Source organism: Oryx dammah, unplaced genomic scaffold (genome assembly GCF_014754425.2).
Source record: "Oryx dammah isolate SB20612 unplaced genomic scaffold, SCBI_Odam_1.1 HiC_scaffold_8, whole genome shotgun sequence".
In the NCBI taxonomy this organism is placed as follows: Eukaryota; Metazoa; Chordata; class Mammalia; order Artiodactyla; family Bovidae; genus Oryx; species Oryx dammah.
The window spans coordinates 46,209,464-46,234,083 of NW_024070192.1; the positions used below are offsets into that span (position 1 = coordinate 46,209,464).

The window sequence follows — 24,620 nt, forward strand, 5'->3', positions numbered from 1 at the left end:
CATGGAAATAATGGAGAATGCAAAGTTCTGGAAAAGGCTTCAGGAGATTAAGGATATAGATTGATCAGTGATCCTCAACCAGAGGTACCAACTTGTCTTCTAAAGTAGGAGGGAAAAGGTACCATAACATGAAGAGGGAATTAAGTATTGATAGGGGCACTGAGGCTGGCATTGAGGGCATTCTCATGTCACAGTCTATGCTTGTACTGAGGAGGGTGTCTCCTGAGAGCGCTGAGGTTGTGGCAAGAGATGTCAGAGAATGGTGAAGATTTGAAAGCCATCGTGGAGCATGGCAGAAAGAAATAATTAGGTGTACATAAAAGCATTGCTGGCATAGCCATTGAGGAAAGCAAGATTTTCAGCAAACCCTGACCACCTGGGTGTGGTTGGGAATTGGGGATGTGACCAGATCACCTGGGTCTGGGCACTGGGAGGTGGGGGGACAGAGTGGTAGAAATGAGAGAGCTGGTATGCTGGAGAGAGTGTGACCAACCCCAGGCTGGGCTGGGGAGGAAAGGAAGCCAGGTAGGGGCCATGGAATGAGGAGGAGCTGACACAGTGATACAGAGTGGCTGAAGGGGAAGGAAGTGGAAGGCTGTGGATTACTCAGTTTAGCGCCACGAAATGGAGAAGTTCAGGGAGATGACAGAGTACAGAGAGTAGCCATGGGGCGGGGTCCTGAAATGAACGGGCAGCGAAGTCACTTGAAGAGGGACCCAGGGCATGTTAGAGAACATCCTGTTAGTTGGTTTCCATCCCCTAACCTTTTCCTTCCCTTCCACCTGCTCACCAAGCCTTCCATTTACAGTGGATGGAGGTGATGTCGAGAGGTGAGCTACAGGATGACGGGAAAGGAAAACAACCAGGAGAAGGATGGAAGTGTTGCATCATAAAGAAGAATGGCCTTGGAGGGGAGCCCAGTAAAGTTTAATCCCAGCACCCCTCTTTCTCAGACCCCTTGTCTTCGAGCAAGTCAGCTTCTAAGCCTCAGTTGCCTCATCTGTGGAAGGGGGATGATAATCCCTGTCTCACCCACAGTGCTGTTGCTAATCACACAGTTTAATGAATCGTAAAGCACACGTCATGAACCGCACACGAGTTCTAGAAGGCATTCAGCAGATATTTAAGGTTAATGTTTACCACTGTCATGAAACCAAAACCATACAAGGGAAAAGCAGGTCATGATTTTGGAATATAAGTGCGGCCTAATTGCATGGGAGTGGGGAAGAGAAAGGGGCACGTGGTGGACTGAAGCAGTTGTTATGCCCAGAGTCCGAGTCCCCAAAACTGAGAGAATAAGACGTCCACAGCAATGCAAAAGCATAAAGGGGTTTATTACTAGCTCGAGCCAGGGCCTAGGTTTCATCCAGCACAGTGGAATCTGACAAAGGCCCTGAGCTCTGAATCACATATACTTTTATACAGACGGTTCTTTGTTTCTGTAACAGCATAGCTGATTGGTTAAACCATATGCGCGTGCGGGACTTTTAAACCTCGCATCCTTATCTGGATTGGCTCAGGTCTGGCGCAGGCGGGGGCTATGAGGCGGGTTTTTCTGATTGGTCGAGCTACACTGCCTGTGGGAGTTCCCAGAGCCTCAGCTTTTCTCAGGCCTAGCCCACCCCTGAGTGTCTGTCCTGGCTTCCGTTTGGTCCTAGCATTCCCCCTTGTCTTTTTATCCTTGAGAGGAATCTTCCTCTCTATTTTGAGACACTGCCTGATATTGTTGCCTCAGTGCCATTACCTGAACGGTATTGACATGGTCTTTTACAAAGGCAACAAGCTTAGTTATTATGCGTGGACCAAAAGTAGGTATTAATAGTAGCACTATTAGAGGGCCCATCAGGGTGGAAATTAGCGTTGTTAACCACAGGGACTATTGGAACCAGGACTCAAATTAATCTTGAGACATTTTTTTAGCCCTTTTTGTATCTTGGTCAGGGACTCCCTGATTACCCCTGAGTGATTTACATAAAAACGTGTTTGGTTTTTTTTTTTTTCAACACAGCACATAGGCCCCCTGAGAGACTTCATACTCAAGACACTTTTTGGGAATTGGGGCGGAGGTCTCTTTCTTCTGTAACTTCTTCCTGCTGTGCGTGGGCATAGGCCTGCCTAGCAGAGCAGAAGTCTCTCTCTACCCGATCTAAGTTGGGGTTTTTTACATCTGAAACCACCTTTTACCCTTGTAGTAACAGCAATTTAGTTGGCCCCTCTCAGAGATGAAATAGACAAGGGCCAAACAAGAGACTTAACAGGATGGTCATCTCTGGCCCCCGGGAACATTTGGGGTGAGGGTTGCAGGGTTTGTGACCCCTTTTGATTGGTTGGTGGCGAGGCAACAGAGCTATGCTCCAGGAATCTTGTGTTCAGTCTGAAGTTACCATCTTCCACCTGGGTTGGGGCTCAAAGACATTGTTATGAAAATGGTGGCATCCAAGCCTAACACGACCCAGAAAACTCAAGTGTTTAACAATACAAGGTCTAATCTGAAAGTACACCCATAGCATCACCTAGTTATTTCCCAGGATATCTGAACCATAGCTACTCTATTTTAACTTTTAATTGTAAACTTTTCCTTCATAGCCAAAGCAGATTTTACCATTAATGACGTCAGTGTTTCTCTAGGTACGAGAAGATGCAAGAATTGGGACTCAAAATCTTTTCCTGAAAAGATCTAACTATCTGAAGGCCTGTTCTGCCAGTTTTTTTTTTTCCAGAACACAGAGTGCCTCATTCCTGATTTTCACCCTGAACTCCTTTCAGGGGCGTTGAAAGTCAGCAGTTGCAGCGGCCATGATTTAATCTTTGTAGATGCAGATGGCGAGTGTCAGTCTTCAGTTGGCAGAGCCCCTTTTTGCTCATAAACTTGACCATGATTATGAGGGGGGGCACTTCATGACCATTTTATCCCATGGTGCTGAGAATGTCTTTTCAGGTTTGGCAAAGATTCTGTTGACAGGCCACTCAATGTGCTGTTACTGGACTAGGCCATAAAACAGTATCTAAAATTCTCTGGACCACCTGTCTTACTAGCTTTTTGGTCCAGGAAAATATTCCCTTGTTGCTTCTTGCCATATCTAGAGTTACACTGTTACCATCATTGATCTCATATGGGACTATATATTATTCTATTAGAGGCCTCACACACACATTTGATAGTGTAAGAAACAGCAATTTTGTAAAACAGGGGAAATACAAATAACATAGCCAGCAGTATTAGTAAAGTCACAAGTAAGACTTATGTTAAGAACTTCCATTAGATGTAGCCCAGTATATCTTTAGGTCATCTGACTTAGTCTGCCCTGTAGAATCTTTATCTTCCAGGGAAATTACATGTTGGCACCATCTATAAGGCACATAGCCCAGTTTTTTAGTGTTACTAGACTGATTATCTTTAGTATGATTTACTTTATTTTTTTTTAACATAGTGGAGACTTTAAACCTAAATTGCTGTAGCCTGGTATTATCTATATAAATCCATCCCATAATTGTGGGAGATTTTTTCTTCCTTTGCAGAAACTTGTCTCGTTCTGATTGAGCTTGGGTAATAGAAAAAAACCTCAAATTTATAGCCAGACTCAGAGCAGGCATTATTAATTGGCCTGGTGAGGGGATCTTATCTAGTAATATCACAGTGACCTGAATATGACTACTTTTTTTAAGTAAATTTTCTCAGGGCCAACCAGTTAGAGTCTGGTAGTAGAGAAATTTACCAAGGTAACCCAGAACTAGACACAGGTTATTGGTCACAAACCCAACAATTGGATTGATTTCTAAAACTAGCATAGGATCAGGCCTATGATAGAAAAGCATTTGACTTATATGTAAAGGTCTAAGAAGTCAAGAAAACATAAATGATCATACGAATCAGGTCCAGCATCTTGGGGAAGCTGTCTACCTCTGATGTCGTCGTCTTTTCATCCTGGTGTAGTGTAGTTTCTCCTGATAAAAAAGTCCTTCCGTCCATGTTGGAGACAGTCCCTTAAATTATGTCTTTTTCCAGTCCTGGTTGCAGGTCATGAGGCATCTGATCTTCATCCAAAGATAGATTACTGAGATAAGCTACAGAAACAAACTTAGGGTGTTTTTTAAGAATTTAATTAAATTTTATATTAACATCACATAACAGCAAAGAACTATCTAAGAGATGAGTCTTATTAGATGCAGACCTCCATTAACAAACTGGTATTTAACATTTTGAATTATCGTTTTTTCCTTAAAGTTACCCTTATTTTTATTAAATATAACCAAATTAAGGCTAGTTTGTTTGCAAAATAGGTCTGTTCTCACTGATTTTGGTCTGATGATTTTTATAACCATAATTGATCATAGGCCTTTTATTTTGCTGAAACATTTATAGAGTCTCAGACTGAACTTTTAAAATAAAACAGGGCTGGGAAACTCACACCAAAGGCTTATCACAGATTTTGCCTAACAAATCTAGGTGAATTCTTCCATTTTTAAGGTCTCAAAAATTTCTTGAGACTTTTGTATCTGTGAGATAACCTTCCTAACTCATTTGATAAACTTACTTGAAACCTAAGAACTTCCAATTTTTAGAGGAGTCAGAAAATATAATTGTTTTGTTTATAACGTTTAATTTTACCAAAGTATTGTCATAATTAGTTTGAGAGGAAGATTTTCCCTACTTCCTGAAAACATAAGATTCAACTCCATAATTTTTCAGATAGAAACCATAAAAGTTATAAGCATATTCACTGGTTCATTTAGTCTCTTTGCTAATTTTTGTGAAGTCATCAGGTTTTTTTATTAAAATACCAGGACATATCAGAATGTTAAAAACTCCATATAATTTTTAGGATAACTGTATTAGTAACTTTACCCTACATTATAATATGAGCAGATTTATTACTCATTTGATAATCTTTTTATGTAATTTAACCAACCAAATAAACACAGTTTAATATCTCTCTTTGGGATGCTTCAGGGGCCCTCTGAAGCACCCCAAAGTTAGCTAGAAGCCAAAAGTGCTTTATAGAATGACTTAGGAAGTTTTGTCAACAAATATCAGAAAGCTTTTGAGCACTCAGTCAGATGGGACTATAGGTCACTGTGAAACAATAGCTATTCACTCAGCCAAAGTAACAATATGGGATTTCAGAGGCAAATATAGAACAGACCATTTAAAAGGCAAATGAACTTAGATCTTTCGTCAAATGCAGTTCAACATCTGAAGAAAGTGTGTCCTTTTAACAAAGAGAAAAGCCAAATTCAAGTTTTTGCGCCAGCTTATTTTTAGTCATTAACAGTCCCAAATTTCTTTAGCTTTTTTTGTAAGAGGAAACTAATGTTTAGTAATAAATGTTTTAAAATTTTACTCTATTTGGAAGTGAGCTAGCTAGTCAGTGAACTTTTATCACTTAGTTTAGCACAACCCAATTCAAGTTACCCCAATTTGGACAGACTATTTCAGACAGACATTTCTAAAGCATAATTATTTTTAATAGAGTTTATCTAAAAGCTCATATCTCATTTACATTTTTTTTTCAGTGTCAGGAGTTAGAGATAGTCTAGATAAGTGTTTTTAAGAGCGCTGGTCTCAAGGCACAGGGAAAGAAAATAAAGTTCTAACAAATGGCGGCAGGTCTAAACCACATGGTGGCCAGACAAAGCAAAATGGCCATCAAAAATCACTACACAGATCACAGAGTTAAAACACATACATATAAACCCGGCAGTCCTCATCAAAGTGAAAGTGAAGTCGCTTGGTCGTATTATACTATTTGCGACCTGCGGACTGTAGCCCACCAAGCCTTTCCGTAACATCAGAGATTTTAAGGGAGGAAAGGAAGCCAGGTTGAAAGAAGAAGGGGGAGGAGGCGGGAGAGGGGGCAAAAGGGGTGGCCTTACAGACGTCTCCTGCCACCTACAGATACCCAGGCCTTATGGGACTTTTCCCTGGGCTTCCAGAGAAGGGAGGACTGGAACTTGGCCCTACCAGAAATCAGAACCAGAATTTGAGTTCTCTGCCAAGAGGAAGTGATCAGTCTCCAATCCTCAGCTCTGGCTGAGGGCCCTTTGACCAGATTTTTGCATCTAGGACCAGGGGACTAGAAAAAAGAGAAGGATAGGAAGGGTTAAGGAGAGGAGACAGAGAGGGAAGGGGAGGGAGATCAATAAAGTCTCTTGTTTCTTACCGGTCGGGGCACTCTGGCCAGTTGTCCGCGTCAGGAAGAGACCAGGGACAAAAGGGTCCCAGTTGCAGCCGCTGGGTCTGGTCCATTGGCAGGCAAGCTGGCCCCTGAGTACCCCGAGTGGTCAGGATGTCAGTCTCGGTGAAGAAGAATCCCATCAGAGTCACCATTTGTTGCAGGAAGAGGGACCCCTTCCAGGGCCCGAAACTGGGCTCTTGCCTAACACTCGGAAATGAATTGTCCGAGGAGACATATGTGCTGACAAAACAAGAGATTTTATTGGGAAAGGGCACCCGGGTGGAGAGCAGCAGGGTAAGGAAACCCAGGAGAACTGCTCTGCCGCGTGGCTCGCAATGTACAGGCGGTGTCTCCTTTAAACCTTTCCCGGACTCTTCCGGTTGGTGGAGGCTTAAAACAACTCATGCAAATAGTTACTATGGTGCCTGGCCAGGGTGGGGTGGTTTCAATCAGTGTGCTTCTCCTAACAATTTCCCTTGTAAGATGGGGTATATAGCAGCGCCGTTGGTTCAGGCTCCTTGAGATTCTTTGGTTTTTTTTTCTTACATGTGTCGCCAACACCTGAGGGGTAGAAAATCCCTGTTGAGGCAAAAAAGGTTTTACCCAAGGAGGGCGGGGCGGGGGGGCTTGGTCAGGGTGTCCGATCTGCGGTCGGAAGACGATATCTCGGACTTGGTGTACAGTTCCCAAGTCAAAGGTGCCTTCTGAGGGCCAGCCTACATGGAAGGTCGGCCATTCTGCACTGCAAAAAGTTATTAATTTGTTCTTCTTCACCAGCACCGATAGATTCTGTGCTCTAGACTTAAAATCAGAAAAATGGTCAGTCATAAGGAACAACAGAGTGGAAGTCTCTTGCCCCATGATTACAGGATAGAACACAGGAGACAAGACGAACACACAGAGAGCAGTGACAATGCTGGCACACACAAAGATGCAACAAACAGAGGAGAGACAAGCCTCGGCCGAGAACACAGTACTAGGTCTTCCTGGGCCCCCTGAACCCTCCTATCCCTCTAGGTTATCTTACCAACAAGGTGTTCACAGAGCCAGCCGCCTTCCCAGCATGATGCCGGGCCTCGGCCTTACACCGACTAAGACAACTAATTCGCCCCTGATTAAGCCTGACAAGAGCTCTCTTCTCACCAGAGCCAGCTGCCTTCCAGCGCGTATGCTGGGCCTCGGTCTTATACTAGCTAACCAGACTTAACACCGGTGTTCAGATAGCTTTCCTCCAAGTGAGGAAACCCCTTCTACCAGGAGAGTGTTATTCTTCCCAGTTAAAGGGATCTCGGACGAGCCCCCAAATGTTACGCCCAGAGTCCGAGTCCCCAAAACTGAGAGAATAAGGCGTCCACAGCAATGCAAAAGCATAAAGGGGTTTATTACTAGCTCAAGCCAGGGCCTAGGTTTCATCCAGCACAGTGGAATCTGACAAAGGCCCTGAGCTCTGAATCACATATACTTTTATACAGACGGTTCTTTGTTTCTGTAACAGCATAGCTGATTGGTTAAACCATATGCGCGTGCGGGACTTTTAAACCTCGCATCCCTATCTTGATTGGCTCGGGTCTGGCACAGGCGGGGGCTATGGGGATTTTTCTGATTGGTCGAGCTACACTGCCTGTGGGAGTTCCCAGAGCCTCAGCTTTTCTCAGGCCTAGCCCGCCCCTGAGTGTCTGTCCTGGCTTCCGTTTGGTCCTAACACAGTGAGCTGTCAACAGTAATGAACTAGGTGTGTCTGGAACTAACAGTCTTTTTCATCATCTCAAGGCAAGAACAGTTCATGTCTCTTTTACTATGTTCAGTTAATCCCTAGAGCCCAGGTTGTCCAAATTGGGAGGAAAAGTAATTGTTCATGCTTAGATGCCCCTTCCCAGTCTCCCCATGTTGCCCGAGAACTGTGGAGACCTACTCGGGGCAGCTGATAAGTCCAGCTGCTAACTTTTAGACAAAGTGAGAGCTGGGTAATCTGACTCAACCATCAGTGGCCAGGGCTCTTGTCTGCCATTGATTTCATCCCTGCACCAAGGGATAACTGTGGACAGCTGATCCTCCACCACCCAGAGGGTTTCCCAGCTCCTTGCTCTAATGATGCCACCTCTGTTCTTGACCACGGTGCAACATCATCAGTTTAAACTCACAGATTTGACCATTGTCCCCAAAGCGTGGTTACTGCATCCATAGCGTCAGGGAGGATGGTCCAGATGGTCTCCCCACCTCAGCCCTCACCCCCTGATTTCTCAGTCTGAGTTTGGAACTTGGGTCACCGATCTATTTGGAACCTCTTCAGACTCAAAGCGTCTCAAAATTTTGAACTCAAAAGAAAGGGTCTCAATTCCTCTCCTCTTGGGAGGTCTCTTAGCCCTTATGCAAATGTCTGGTGCATTTGCTCTGTGTCCAGCTCTGCATCACCAGGGGTCTTTGGAGGGGCAGCCTTTCTCTTTGGCCACCAAGCCTTCTTTCCTTCCTTCCTTCCTCCAGGGCAAGAAGTGCCTATTTACAATGAATGCCTCAGTAAAATTTCCCTAAACAAAGAAATGTTTCTTCCAGAGAAAAAATAGCTGGCAGTCTCACTGGAAAATGTTAAGATCCATGACCAGGCACTTCCCACACCACACCACACCACACCACACACACACACACACACACACACACACACACACACACACACACGGCTTGCCTGCAATGATTTATAAATTCTCTAAAATCCTGGCAAACTTTTTTCCCCCTATTTTAATTAAAGCAGAGCAGGGACTTTCAGTCTGGGATCTCTGTGGTACCTTCTAGCTCTAATTATTTCCCCCTAATTCATTCATTTTTACACATTTGTCAAATCCCTATTGCTGAGTGCTGATGCTGGGGATACAGGACAAAAATGCCTGCACTCCTGCATGCCTGCCATTCCCACCCCACTATAAACAGCTCCAAGGAAAACAATGTAAAGTTTGCTTGCTACCCTGCTTATATTTTTGAGCAATCACTAAGCTACAGAGCTGGGTTATTTCCTAATGTTTTGTTTTAAGGTCCTCTAATCTAAGTCAGAAGAGTTGATGTGCTTTGCAGAATGATTACCTTCCAACTTTTCTCTCTCCCTCAGACAAATACCCTCAGCATCTGCATTCAGACGTTTTCCTCAGATTCCAGTTTACAGCAGGGGTCCCCAACCTCTAGGATCTAATGTCTGATGATCTGAGGCGGAGCTGATGTAGTAATAATAAAAGTAAAGTGCACAATAAATGTAATGAGCTTGAATCATCCTGAAACCATCCTCCCCCCACCCCAACCCATCCACAACACAAAAGCTGTTCCTAGGGCCATTAAGCTTGGGGACCTCTGATTTACAGTAAATACAGGAACAGCTTTTGAGTGTAGTCAGTGCTTTGCAACCTGGGGCTCCACCAGTGTGCCAGGGAAACTATTAACAAAGAAAGAGGTTTTTTTTGGCAACTGAAGTTTCTCTTTTTTTGACATGCAATGTTTTGCAACCAGAAGGGAAAAACAGCTCATCCCCAAAGAGGGTTTTATGGGGCCCCTGAAAGATACCGCTTGGTAGCAGCCCAGGCACTGTTCCCCCAGCCCTACCACTATCTCTTCCCCAAATAGAAGTGAGGAACTTGGTAAACCAAAATTCTTGCTTCTCATTTCCCTGATACTCAGCCCATAATTCAGGTATCTGGGAGAAATGATTTGAGATTCATGGATTGTTCATCAGTTCAAATAACATTTATTGAGAACCCACTATATGAAAGATACCATATAGGTGCTGGGCAAGGGCCTTGAAGCAGGATGGAGCATGGAGAGTTCTAGAAGCAGAGAAGGAGTCTGGGGGCAACAGGAGGTTAGAGACAGAAAAGGGCCTGTCAGAAGGTGAACTTCCAGGGACTTCCCCGGTGGCACAGTGGTTAAAGAATTTGCCTGCCAATGGAGGGGATCTGGGCTCGAACCCTGGTCCAGGAAGATCCCACATGCCACAGAGCAACTAAGCTTCTGAGTCTATGTACTGCAGCTACCAAAGCCCTTGATCCTAGAGTCTGTGCTCTGCAACAAGAGAAGAGCCTGTGCTCTGCAATGAGAAGCCTGAGCACCGCAGTGAAGAGTAGCCCCCGCTCTCAGCAACTAGAGAACACCGGTGTGCAGCAACAAAGACCAGTGCAGCCAAAAATAAATAATAAATAAATAAACTTCAGAGGAAAAAAAAAGAATGTGAACTTCTGATGAGGACCTGATCCCCTCACTAAATGGGGGGACTGGTCTTCTCTGACCCTCAGTTTTATCAGCCCCTGAAGCTCTCTCTCTGTCCACAACTGGACAAAAAAACAGCAGTGAAAAAGAGCCTGGGAAGTCAAGACCTGACCACGTGATACAGATGCCCAATCCACCTTCATAGCAAGAAATAAGGGTGGAGGTTTGGGGACTTCCCCTGCAGTCCAGCGGTTAAGAATCCACACTTTCACTGCAAGGGATGCAGGTTCGAGCCCTGGTCAGGGAACTAAAATCCCACATGCTCTGCACTGGAGGCTGCCTGGGCCTGTACCCAGAGACTGTCTAGAGGCTATAGCTTGCTCAGGCCTTCAGAATGACACAGCTTTTTACACTTTGCTTGCAAAACACTGTTGGATTATTATTTCATCCGAGTCTCATGACAACGTTAGAAACACTGTCTTACTAATCATTGTCTTACTTACACTGCAGAAGAGGCCAGAGAGGTCAAGTGACTTGGGCAAGGCCACACACCTAGATAGCAGCAAGGCCCCATCTGGCTCTAATAGTTCCATGATTCAAGTTTCCTCTTCTTTATCCTTTTTCTTCTCTTATGATTTCTCTCTTCGTTTTTTTTTTTCCCCCTGACTGTGCCTTTTTCTCCTGTTCTTACCACCCAGTCTGTCCAGCACAGACTCTGCTCCACAAACCCTGCACTTCTATCCAGGCTTGCCTAGCGTTGGAGGGTAGGGGAAGAATAGATTGGGAGTTTGGGGTTAGCAGATGAAAACTATTAAACAGAGACTGGATAAACAACAAGGTCCTACTGTATAGTACAGGGAAGTAGATTCAACATTCTGTGATAAACCATAAGGGGAAAGAAAACAAAATAATACACATGCATAACACATGTATAAACTCAGACCTGCACTCTGTTGTACAGCAGAAACTAACACAACATTGTGAATCAATTATACTTCAATTTCAAAAGAGGGCAGCAGCCGAGAGGAGCAACCCCACGTCCAAGGTCAGGAGGGGTGGCTGTGAGGAGATAGCCCTCGTCCAAGATAAGGAGCAGCGGCTGTGCTTTGCTGGAGCAGCCGTGAAGAGATACCCCATGACCAAGGTAAGAGAAACCCAAGTAAGACGGTAGGTGTTGCGAGAGGGCATCAGAGGCCAGACACACTGAAACCATAATCACAGAAAACTAGCCAATCTGATCACATGGACCACAGCCTTGTCTAACTCAATGAAACTAAGCCATGCCTGCGGGGCAACCCAAGACGGACGGGTCATGGTAGAAAGGTCTGACAGAATGAGGTCCACTGGAGAAGGGAATGGCAAACCACTTCAATATTCTTGCCTTGAGAACCCCATGAACAGTATGAAAAGGTAAAATGATAGGACATTGAAAGAGGAACTCCCCAGGTCGGTAAGTGCCCAACATGCTACTAGAGATCAGTGGAGATATAACCCCAGAAAGAATGAAGGGATGGAGCCAAAGCAAAAACAGCACCCAGTTGTGGATGTGACTGGAGATAGAAGCAAGGTCCGATGCTGTAAAGAGCAATATTGCATAGGAACCTGGAATGTTAGGTCCCTGAATCAAGGCAAATTGGAAGTGGTCAAACAGGAGATGGCAAGAGTGAATGTCAACATTCGAGGAATCAGCGAACTAAAATGGACTGGAATGGGTGAATTTAACTCAGATGACCATTATATCTACTACTGCAGGCAGGAATCCCTTAGAAGAAATGGAATAGCCATCATAGTCAACAAGAGAGTCCAAAATGGAGTACTTGGATGAAATCTCAAAAACAACAGAATGATCTCTGTTCATTTCCAAGGCAAACCATACAATATCACGGTAATACAAGCCTATGCCCCAACGAGTAACGCTGAAGAAGCTGAGGTTGAATGGTTCTATGAAGACCTACAAGACCTTTTAGAACTAACACGCCAAAAAGATGTTCTTTTCATTATAGGGGAAGTCAAGAAACACCTGGGGTAACAGGCACATTCGGCCTTGGAGTACAAAATGAAGCAGGGCAAAGGCTAATAGAGTTCTGCCAAGAGAAAGCACTGGTCATAGCAAACACCCTCTTCCAACAACACAAGGGAAGACTCTACACATGGACATCACCAGATGGTCAATGCCAAAATCACATTGATTCTATTCTTTGCAGCCAAAGATGGAGAAGCTCTATACAGTCAGCAAAAACAAGACTGGGAGCTGAATGTGGCTCAGATCATGAACTCCTTATTGCCAAATTCAGACTTAAATTGAAGAAAGTGGAGAAAACCACTAGATCATTCAGGTATGACCTAAATCAAATCCCTTATGCCTATATAGTGGAAGTGAGAAATAGATTTAAGGGACTAGATCTGACAGAGTGCCTGATGAACTACAGACAGAGGTTCATGACATTGTACAGGAGACAGGAATCAAGACCATCCCAAGAAAAAGAAATTCAAAAAAGCAAACTGACTGTCTGAGGAGGCCTTACCAATAGCTGTGAAAAGAAGAGAAGTGAAAAGCAAAGGAGAAAAGGGAAGATATAAGCATCTGAATGCAGAGTTCCAAAGAATAGCAAGGAGAGATAAGAAAGTCTTCCTCAGCGATCAATGCAAAGAAACAGAGGAAAACAACAGAATGGGAAAGACTAGAGATCTCTTCAAGAAAATTAGAGATACCAAGGGGGCATTTCATGCAAAGATGGGCTCGATAAAGGACAGAAATTGTATGGACCTAACAGAAGCAGACGATATTAAGAAGAGGTGGCAAGAATACACAGAAGAACTGTACAAAAAAGATCTTCATGACCCAGATAATCATGATGGTGTGATCACTCACCTGGAGCCAGACATCCTGGAATGTGAAGTCAAGTGGGCCTTAGAAAGCATCACTATGAACAAAGCTAGTAGAGGTGATGGAATTTCAGTGGAGCTCTTTCAAATCCTAAAAGATGATGCTGTGAAAGTGCTGCACTCAATATGCCAGCAAACTTGGAAAACTCAGCAATGGCCACAGGACTGGAAAAGGTCAGTTTTCATTCCAATCCCAAAGAAAGGCAATGCCAAAGAATGCTCAAACTACCGCACAATTGTACTCATCTCACACGCTACTAAAGTAATGCTCAAAATTCTCCAAGCCAGGCTTTAGCACTACATGAACTATGAACTTCCAGATGTTCAAGATGGTTTTAGAAAAGGCAGAGGAACCAAAGATCAAATTGCCAACATTTGTTGGATCATTGAAAAAGCAAGAGAGTTCCAGGAAAACATCTATTTCTGCTTTATTGACTATACCAAAGCCTTTGACTGTGTGGATCACAATAAACTGTGGGAAGTTCTTCAAGAGATGAACATACCGGACCACCTGACCTGCCTCTTGAGAAACCTGTATGCGGGTCAGGAAGCAACGGTTAGAACTGGACATGGAAGAACAGACTCGTTCCAAATAGGAAAAGGAGTACGTCAAGGCTGTATATTGTCACCCTGCTTATTTAACTTCTATGCAGAGTACACCATGAGAAACGTTTGGCTGGAGGAAGCACAAGCTGGAATCAAGATTGCTGGGAGAAATATCAATAACCTCAGATATGCAGATGACACCACCCTTATGGCAGGAAGTGAAGAGGAACTAAAAAGCCTCTTGATGAAAGTGAAAGAGGAGAGTGAAAAAGTTGGCTTAAAGCTCAACATTCAGAAAACTAAGATAATGCATCCAGTCCCATCACTTCATGGCAAGTAAATGGGGAAATGATGGAAACAGTGGCTGAGTTTATTTTTCTGGGCTCCCAAATCACTGCAGATGGTGATTGCAGCCATGAAATTAAAAGATGCTTACTCCTTGGAAGGAAAGTTATGATCAACCCAGACAGCATATTAAGAAGCAGAGACATTACTTTCCCAACAAAGGTGCATCTAGTCAAGGCTATGGTTTTTCTAGTGGTCATGTATGGATGTGAGAGTTGGACTATAAAGAAAGCTGAGAGCCAAAGAATTGGTGCTTTTGAACTGTGATGTTGGAGAAGACTCTTGAGAGTCCCTTGGACTGCAAGGAGATCCAACCAGTCCATCCTAAAGGAGACTGAACCTGAGTGTTCATTGGTAAGACTGATTTTGAAGCTGCAACTCCAATACTTTGGCCGCCTGATGTGAAGAGCGGACTCATTTATACAGACCCTGATGCTGGGAAAGATTGAGAGCAAGAGAGGGGGACAACAGAGAATGAGATGGTTGGATGGCACCACCAAATCAATGGACATGGGTTTGGGTGGACTCTGGGAGTTGGTGATGGACAGGGAGGCCTGGCATGCTGAAGTTCATGGGGTCACAAAGGGTTGGACACAACTGAGTGACTGAACTGAACTGAACTGAACTGAGGGCTGACCCTGAAGGCAGTGTAGGTGACAAACCCCCAACCACCCTCAGGTCTTGCCTGAGACCCACTCCCTCCCCAAGCCACCCTGGGTTGGGTCACTGCAGGTGGATTTTTCCCTTTCTTTTCCCGTAAGCTATCTCCTCCTAACTCCCTCCCAAATATCCTTGGTTCTTTCATGCATATGACCCTGGGGCTGTTCCACAAAGCGCACAGGAAATGTCTGGATGCTGAACCTTGGGGTGAACGCTGCTTTGGTTTATTTTTGTACCCAGCCCACCTTACCATGGATGCTCAGTCATCTTTTCTGGAAAGCAAGTTGCATGTTGGGTTCACTTTTCCCATCCTCCACCCCCAGCCCACTACCTGGTGCTCTGCATAGAATAGATGCTAACTGTTTGCATGTCCTAACAAGGAGCCAGTATGCCATCTGAGAGGTGGTGCTACACGGAGAGCCCAGATGTGGACAAATTCCCACAAACTTTGCCATGTCACTTTGGGCCTGTCACAGCCTCTTTCTTGGCCTCAGTTTCTCCATTTGTGAAACAGGAAGCTGATCTGTAAGGTTCTGTTTTTATCTGACATTCTGTGCGAGAATAAAGAATGGGGTCCCATAGCTAAGACTCTGTGCTCCTAATGCAGGGAAGCCGGGGTTCGATCCCTGGTCAGGGAACTAGATCCCACATGCCACAACTAAGACCTGGCATAGCCAAATAAATAAATATTTAAACAAAGAATCAAAGAATGAATTTCTCATCCTTGAAAGGCAAGGGATCTCAGAGTTGGGGTCCTGGTAAAATAAGCACTGATCTCCCTAAAACTCAGAACTAATGTGGAGCAGCTAAAGAAGCCTGGGGAGGTATCTAGAAAGTACGTAAGGGGCACAAAACTTCCTGTGCATCTCACTCAAAGGCCTGAGCTGGAGGAGTATCGCAAGCAGAGGGAAGCGTGCCCCTACTAGGGGCAGAGGGGAAAGCAAGCAAACTGGGGAAGGGACCAAGGCAAGGGTTAGATGCTGGCTTCAGATAATTCTAGAAAGCTCACTCTTTATTCCTCTTTCCTTTACCCCTGACCCTGAGTGGGAGTCTAAGCCTATGATCAAGGTCCACGCAGAGGATCCTGGGTGGGAGGTGGGGGTGTCACCCCCCTGGGAGGAAGGAAGGAAGGATTATTCACCATGAGGAACTTTTCCATTCCTCATCTGAGCGTTGTTGAGGAGGGGGTCCCAGGGGAACTGCGGATTCTGGAGAACAGCAAAACCTTGACTCCACCTCCTCCCCACACCCCCTGCTCCACAGCCTTTCCCTTGTATGCCCTCAAGCAGGGGGCCAAGCCAGACCTTGCGCTGGGATGTTCCCAGCACAGCCCCACGTGAGACGTCTCTGGCTGGCTTCAAGCCCAGCATCTGGAATGCAGGCTCCAGCCAAGTGCATTCTTCTCCAAGGAATCTGGGAACTTCCAAAGCTATCTCAGAGTGGAAATTTTCACTCATTTCTCCCACACAGTGACTGACCCTCCGGCTGGGAAGAACAGCTATTCTTGACAGAGCAGAAGTGAGAGGGAGATGGCCACCACCTTCCAGAAGACTTTCTCTTCTGATTCATAATTTCACCTTTGATCCTGCTTATTGCCTGACACTTGCAGTGACCCAGTCACTTTCCAAAAATGGTGATGCCTTCCTGAAGCAGTGACACAGCTTCAAATACTCAGAAATCTGTCTGAAAACTCAGGGGCAAAAAAAAAAACACAGAAAACTTCTCTGAGTGACCATGTGCAAACAGAGGCCAGCTTGACCTGTCTCTGCCTGTAGCAAGAATCTGATCTTCTTACACAAAAATGAGATTTACTACAGAATATCTATAGGGCCTTTGGTTAGGGGACAAGGCATGATAATAGCTTGGAAGAATCAGGAGAAAGCAGTCTCAAGATCTCAACACCTTTATTTATTTATTGAGCTATCGTAGTCCAATTCAGCTTTCTAAAAATCTTTTTATTTTATATTGGAGTAGAGCCTTGGTTTCTAAGGCAAACCATTCAACATCACAGTAATCCAAGTCTATGCCCCAACCCCTAATGCCAAAGAAGCTGAAGCTGACCAGTTTTATGAAGACCTGTAAGACCTTCTACTGTGTGTTAGTGTTAGTCGCTCAGTCATGTCTGACTCTTTGCAACCCCATGGACTGTAGCCAGCCAGGCTCCTCTGTCCATGGAATTCTCCAGGTAAGAATATTGGATTGGGTTTCCATTCTCTTTTCCAGGGGTCTTCCAGACCCAGGGATCAAACCCAGTTCTCCTGAACTACAGGCAGATTCTTTACTGTCTGAGCTACCAGGGAAGACTGACCTTTTAGAACTAACACCAGGAAAAAGATGTCCTTTTCATAACAGGGGATTAGAATGAAAAACTAGGAAGTCAAGAGATACTTGGAGTAACAGGCAAGTTTGGCCTTGGGGTACAAAATGAAGCAGGGCAAAGGCTAAGAGAATTTTGTCAAGAGAACACATTGGTCATAGCAAACATCCATTTCCAACAAGCCAAGAAATGACTCTTCACATGGACAACAGAAGATCAATACCAAAATCAAATTGATTATATTCTTTACAGCCAAAGATGGAGAAGATCTATAGTCAGAAACACAAGACCTGGAGCTGACTGTGGCTTACATCATAAGCTCCTTATTGCAAAATTCAGGCTTAAATTGAAGAAAGTAGGTAAAGTCACTAGGCTATCTGGGTATGATCTGAATCAAATACCTTATGATTATACAATGTAGCTGAAGAATAGATTCAAAGGATTAGATCTGCTAGACAGAGTGCCTGAAGAACTATGGACGGAAATTCATAACACTGTACAGGAGAGGGTGACCAAAGCCATCACCAATGAAAAGAAAAGCTAGAAAGCAAAGTGGTTGTCTGAGGTGGCTTACCAAATAGTTGAGCAAAAAGGAGAAGTGAAAGACAAGAGAGAAAGAGACACCTAATTGAATGCAGGGTTACAGAGAATAGCAAAGAGATAAGAAGGCCTTCCTAAAAGAATAATGTAAAGAAACAGAGGAAAACAATAGAATGGGAAAGACTAGAGATCTCTCCAAGAAAATTGCAGATATCAAGGGACTATTTCACGCGAGGATGGGCACAATAAAGAACAGAAATGGTATGGACCTAACAGAAGCAGAGGAGATTAGGAAGAGGTGGCAAGAATACACTATACCAAAAAGGTTTATAGTGACCAGGATAACCACAGTGGTGTGGTCACTCACCTAGAGCCAAACATCCTGGAGTGTGAAGTCAAGTGGGCCTTAGGAAGCATTACTATGAACAAAGCTAGTGGAGGTGACGGAATTCCAGCTGAGCTATTTCAAATGCTAAAAGATGATGCTGTGAAAGTGCTGCACTCAATATGTCAGCAAATTTAGAAAACTCAGCAATGGCCACAGGACCGGAAAAGGTCAGTTTTCATTCCAATCCCAAAGAAGTACAGTGCCAAAGAATGTTCAATGTACCACACAGTTGCACTCATTTCACATGCTAGTAAGGTTCTGCTCAAAATTTGTCAACCTAAGCTTCAGCAGTATGTGAACTGAGAACTTTCAGATTTACAAGCTGGATTTAGAAAAGGCAGAGGAGCCAGAGATCAAATTGCCAACATCCATTGGATCATAGACAAAGCAAAGGAGTTCTAGAAAAGCATCTACTTCTGCTTCATTGATTACACTAAAGTCTTTGACTGTGGATCACAACAAACTATGGAAAATTCTTAAAGAGATGGGAATACCACCTTACCCGTCTCCTGAGAAACCTGTATGCAGGTCAAGAAGCAATAGTTAGAACTGGACGTGGAACAACGGACAGGTTCCGAATTGGAAAAGGGGCATGTTAAGGTTGTATATTGTCACCCTGCTTATTTAACTTATACGCAGAGTACATCATGCAAAATGCTGAGCTGGATGAAGCACAAGCTGGAATCAAGATTTCCGTGAGAAATATCAACAAGAAATATCAATCAATATCAATATCAGATACACTAATGATACACTCTAACAGCAGAAAGTGAAGAGGAACTAAAGAACCTCTTGATGAGGCTGAAAAAGAAGAGTGAAAAAGCTGGCTTGAAGCTCAACATTCAAAAATGAAAATCCTGGCATCCAGTCCAATCACTTCATGGAAAATAGAAGGGGAAAATATGGAAGCAGTGACAGATTTCATTTTCTTGGGCTCCAAAATCACTGAGGATGGTGACTACATCCATGAAATTAGAAGACACTTGCTCCTTGGAAGGAAAGTTATGATGAACCTAGAGAGTATATTAAAATCAGAGAGGCCATTCCAGATTCTTAGGTGTAATTCCAAAAGGTAGGACAAAGAAAACAGATTAACTTGTGCACTCCTTTGCTTCCACTCCTCTTGGAGCCCTATTGGCCTTCTGTCTGACTCTAACTCCCTCCCACGGTGCTCCCAACATAGGTTGAAATTTCCGTTTGGCTCAGTGCCAATGACTCAGTCCATTCTTACTGAACGAATCAAGTGTTTTCAGGAATGGAGACTATGTGTAACTTCAGGCATGTATTCCCAGACCATCTCTTAGATTCTCTAGGAAACCAATATCCATCCTGAGACATTAAGCCCAGTGCCAGGAAGTAGGGATTCTGGCATCCAAGTGTCCTGGGTGAGAATCTCAGCCCCACCTGCTACTACCTGTGAGATCCTAGACAAAGCTAGTTAACTTCCATTTCAACATTAAGCAAGTTGGGTTGTTTGGAGGACCAATGAGACAATGTCGCCAGTCACCCCAGCACGGGGTCTGGCTCCTGGGAAACACTCAATGATGTCAGCTTCTCCTCTTTGCCATTACTGACCATTAACTAGGGACCAGACACAGTCATTTGTTCAATAGAACCCATTTCTTATTATGAATACAGTGATCCACTGCTATATTTATTAAATGGATAACCAACAAAGACCTTCTGAACAGCACAGGAAACTCTGCTCATTGTTATGGGGCAACCTGGATGGGAGGGGAGTTTGGGGGAGAATGGATATATGTATCTGTATGACTGAGTCTCCTTGCTGTCCACCTGAAACTATCACAACATTGTTAATCAGCTATACTCCAATATAAAATAAAAAGTTTAAAAAACAAACAAAAACAAATGCAGTGATTGGCAGACAGTTCTTCCCAAAAGTCCCATATGTTTCAAAGACATTGTCTCAAGGACGCTTTGAGAAAGAAGGATCAGCAGGGCCTTCCATGCCCACTGGGCAAAGCCAAGCAAGCTCAGAATCATGAGGCAGTGGAATTGGGGGAGTCGAGGCCTGAATCCGAGGCTTGGCTCAGCCACCGGCATGCCTCAAGGAATTCTGTCATATTTGTGAAAGAAAAGAGTTCAATGAAATGAACACTAAGGTCTTTTAGGTGTTATGATGGATTCTGGGGTTTCTGAGGAAGTTTAAGGTGGAGTTGCAGCATGAAGGCAGCCGTTCTAATTCCAGGAAGACTGTTCTTTGACTCACGCCTTCTCCTTGGGAATCCTAAAGAAGCTGGGATAACAGTTGCCATAGCCGAGGACACACCTCTTGTCTTGTCTTGTCTGCCTGCCGTGCTAACCACGGGCTCCAGATCTGTAATAACTGCAAGGAATGTCCTCAACTCCCTTTCAGATGTCTGCTGATTCTGCAGAGACTGAAGCCAGAGGGCATCCAGATATATGGCCAGGCAGCCAGCTGGAGAATGTGCCCCTTCCTCTCGAAGTATGTCCTAGTCGTGACAGCACAGACACTGGGCTTTGTTTGGGAGAACTTGAACAGGTTCCTTAACTCCTCTGTACCTTGGCTTTCTGACTATAAAATGGAAATGAACAATACCTAATGGATGGGCTTGGAATACTGAATATTCCCAGTTCAGAGTTAGGTACTGCATGAGTATTACATCAACACGATCTAGATGGCTTCTTCCACATCTTAAATCTGATGATTCTATTAATAGAATTCAGTTTTATAGTTAAAAAAAAAAAAAAAACCCTATAGTTCTACTAAGCTTCCCTTGTACCACCATCCTACATTTTAAAGAGCAAACGGATTTAATACGCTGTTGGGTGCCTGCCAAGACTTCAGGACTCCTCCTTGGCTTGAAGGTCCCTGGGCTGTTGTTTGAGGGTGGACCAGTCATTTGCTTATTATGAATACAGCGATCCACTGCTACATTTATTAAATGGATAACCAACAAGGACCTTCTAAATAGCACAGGGAACTCTGCTCAATGTTATGTGGCAGCCTGGCTGGGAAGGGAGTTTGGGGGAGAATGCTTTCTTTCAGCATCCTTGTGACTTCTGTTTCCCTGGCTTCCTTTCTTTTCTGCAGAGTTTTCGCTTCAGAAAAAGGGGAATCTTAAGAATAAACCGTTTGGTTTACGTCTGCGGTCTCTCTGGATATAACTGCACCCTGCCCTTCCCCCTTTCTTTTGATCTCAGCTGCAAATGGAAAATTGCCCAGTCCTGACCCACCGCTTCCCTCTCCTACTTCCTGGAAATGTCCTGGCAGCTTCACTTGCTCAGCACGTTTAAGATTCCACTTCGTCATTCATTGAGGAGGATGCCGCCCGGGGCCAGCCTCACTCTCATGGGCTCCACCCTCTCGGTTTTTCAATAAAAGGCAGGCAGAGCCACTGGAGGAGCAGAGGGGCCAATCCCGAGACTAACAGCTCCCAAGCTGAAGCTTGAATCCTCTCGCTGCAACATGAAGGTCTCCGCTGCTTTCCTGTGCCTGCTACTCACAGTAGCTGCCTTCAGCACCGAGGTGCTCGCTCAGCCAGGTGAGCCCCCTTCTCCTTCCCTCTGAAGCTCATCGCCCCCTCTCTGGGTCATGATGGGCCAGCGGAGCAGAAGTGTACCTGCACTCTCACTTTCACTACAAGATCAGGAAAGTCTGAGAGGCATAGGAGTGAGCTTGATCACACAGCTTCTCTTGGATGGTGCCTGGATGAGAATTCCAGTTGTAGACCTCAAATCCAGCTCCTTCCAGGATCCCGGCTCTGGAAACCTGAGCCCAGTGCAGTTACTGCCCTGGCTCCTTTCAGCAGCATTTGAGGACTGGGATATAAGGAGAGGGGCTCTCTGGCAGGGTATATCCAGATACTATGGAGGCCAGAGGAGAAGATCTGAAATCTGGACTCCAGAGACTCAGTTTTGCAGAGGCAGTGGGTATCAGGGAAACTCACAACAAAGCATCCATTTCTTCTTACCTAAAGGGGAGCCTTAGCTAACTTTGATAGCTTGGATTATTTGCTCCTACTAACAGAATTTCCCCAAATTATCTAGTTTTAACAAACCTCCCTTCCCTCAGTTCATTGTCAGTGCTACATGCCCATTTTAGGGCTTAGGAAACTGAGTCCATCTGATATTGTAGCTTTGAAGCACAAGCTGAAATATTAGGATTTAAGGGGTTCTCCCTGCACACCTGACTCCCTTTTGCCTTCCCCTTATTTCTCTTTTCTGCTCTGATTGAGATTGGAAAGAATCTAGTCCATTCTAAAATGCTTTTTCTTTGTGGTTCTCTTTCCAGATGCAATTAACTCCCAAATCGCCTGCTGCTATAAATTCAATAAGAAGATCTCCATGCAGAGGCTGACAAACTACAGAAGAGTCACCTCCAGCAAGTGTCCCAAAGAAGCTGTGATGTAAGTTGAGCACACCAGCCCTCCATGGTCCAGTTCTTCCTCAGGGTGCAAGGGGCAAGGCTCACACAAACGTAACATCAGAGAGTTACATGATCTAACCCAATATCCGAAAGTGCCCCACATCGTCATGCTCCCTCTGTGTGCTCATTCAAACCATCCTAGTTTCTTTAGCCTGAAGTCAGGATGGTTTCAGCTGGGACATTTATATGATCAACTTGCCATGGGCTCCCTCCTTCCACCTGGTTTCCTCCTTGAGTTCCCATGGCAGCTTCGGGGCAAATGGGCTACATTCGTAGGCTGAGATTTCAATGGAACTCCATCTAACCTTATCCCCTCTCTCTCTCCTCCGCAGTTTCAAGACCATCCTGGGCAAAGAGCTTTGTGCAGACCCCAACCTGAAATGGGTCCAGGACTCCATAAAACATCTCGACAAGAAAAACCAAACTCCGAAGCCTTGAGCACTCACTCTACAATCCAAGAATCTAAAGACAATCTGTGTTCTTCTGGCTTTCCCTAACTGCCCTCTGATATTACCTTATTATAATTTTAAAGAGTATGAACTTTATTGATGTGAAACATGATGCCTTAAGTAATGTTAATCTTATTTAAGTTATTGATGCTTTAAGTTTATCTTCCATGACTACTAGTGTTTTTTGTTTTTTTGTTTTGGTTGTTCATTTGTTTTCATGGAGATTTGGGCAAATTGCTTTCCTCTGTGAATCTCAGTTCTATCCCTGGGATGGTGGAAGAGTCCTCGCAAGAATGATTAATGCAAGAACTTTTGGTTTTACACTCTAAGTCATTGTTAAAACTGCTATTGTGGAAATATATATTGTATAACTATTGAAAAAATACATATATATATATTTTTGTACGAAACCTGACTGTTGGCATTTTCTTGAAGGAAACTTAAAAACCGAGTATAATCTTGGTTGATGGGGGAGGAGCAGGGTTTCAAAGTGTGAGGTTCATGTTTGGGAAGAATACGAATGTGAACTGGCTGTGGTCTTTTTCACCAGGGGAGCTCATCTGAGTTCCTACATAAGAATTTTTAAGGCAGGACGCAGTCAGGCATTTCATCATTACCACACCACTTCCCAACACCAATTGCCCAGATCCCAGGGACCCTGGTCATCTGTTTAGCAGCAGCCAGCTCACCACCATTGTTGTGTTCACAACCCTTGACCCCTGCCCTCACTCTCTCTCACAATCTATTGCAACTTCCCCCTAACTCGGTTACTTTCCCTTAATTTCTCCCCCTCCTATTAATCCTCCAACCTGGAGTGAAACAGACACTGTAGACATTGGGAAATGTTGATCAGATTAATTAAGAAGATATGAGTCAAACTTTGTCTTCCAATCCAGGGGCTGCGAGTTCAATCCTTAGTTGGGGAGCTAATAGCCCACACACCTCAAGGCCAAAAAATAATAATAATAATTAAAAAACAGAAGCAATGTTGTAACAAATTCAATAAAGACTTCAAAAATTGTCCACATCAAAAAATCTTAAAGAAAGGAAGACATGACTTGAACTTATCTTCGATGATTGAATGAGACTTTTCTAGAGAAATTTCCAGATCATGAAGAAAAAGAGAGGAAGTTCCCTCGTGGTTCAGTCGTTAGGAGCCCATGCTCTCACTGCTGAGGGCCTGGGTTCAATCCCTGGTGGGGAAACTAAAATCCCACAAGCTATGTGGGATGAAAAGAAATAGAAAAAAAAAAGGAAAAGAGTGAGAGCAAATACCTAGAGGTAAAAGTGATGTTGACGTGTCCATCAAAGAGGAAGAAAAACAATTAGATGGGAATTGACGTCCACGCCTTTCAGGTGATGGGGAACATAAGACATAAAGCTTGAGAAGAGAGTTTTAAATATCAAGGTGGCAAGTTAATCCAACTTCGTAGGTTAAAAGGAGATGTTGGGGATGGTTGCTCCAGTAAGAAAGGACATGCCTGTGCTCAGAGGTTCAGAGATGAGTTTCAGTAAACATAGGGGCTTCACGCAGACCTGGACAAGTAGGGTCAAGAGAGAAGTTACTGCTGTGGTCCAGGCAAGAAATGGTGAAGGTCTGAATATGGAGTCCAAGAGGTAACACTGGAAGAATGAGCCGGACAGAGTGAAAGGCTGGGTGTTTTAGATGGAGCAGAAGGACCGTGGCTTAAGAGGAAGTCCCTTCCACAACCCACATTTT

At 44.3% G+C, this 24,620-nt stretch overlaps 1 protein-coding gene across 1 annotated transcript; it reads left to right on the top strand.

Moving 5' to 3' along the window:
* Positions 1–21,417: 21,417 nt before the first annotated feature.
* LOC120866356 (C-C motif chemokine 2) lies at positions 21,418–23,306 on the top strand. The gene is made up of 3 exons (XM_040244031.1): positions 21,418–21,567; positions 22,317–22,431; positions 22,784–23,306. The coding sequence occupies exons 1-3, from the start codon at positions 21,492–21,494 to the stop codon at positions 22,887–22,889; spliced, it is 297 nt and encodes a 98-aa protein (XP_040099965.1). The 5' UTR covers positions 21,418–21,491; the 3' UTR covers positions 22,890–23,306.
* Positions 23,307–24,620: the final 1,314 nt, after the last annotated feature.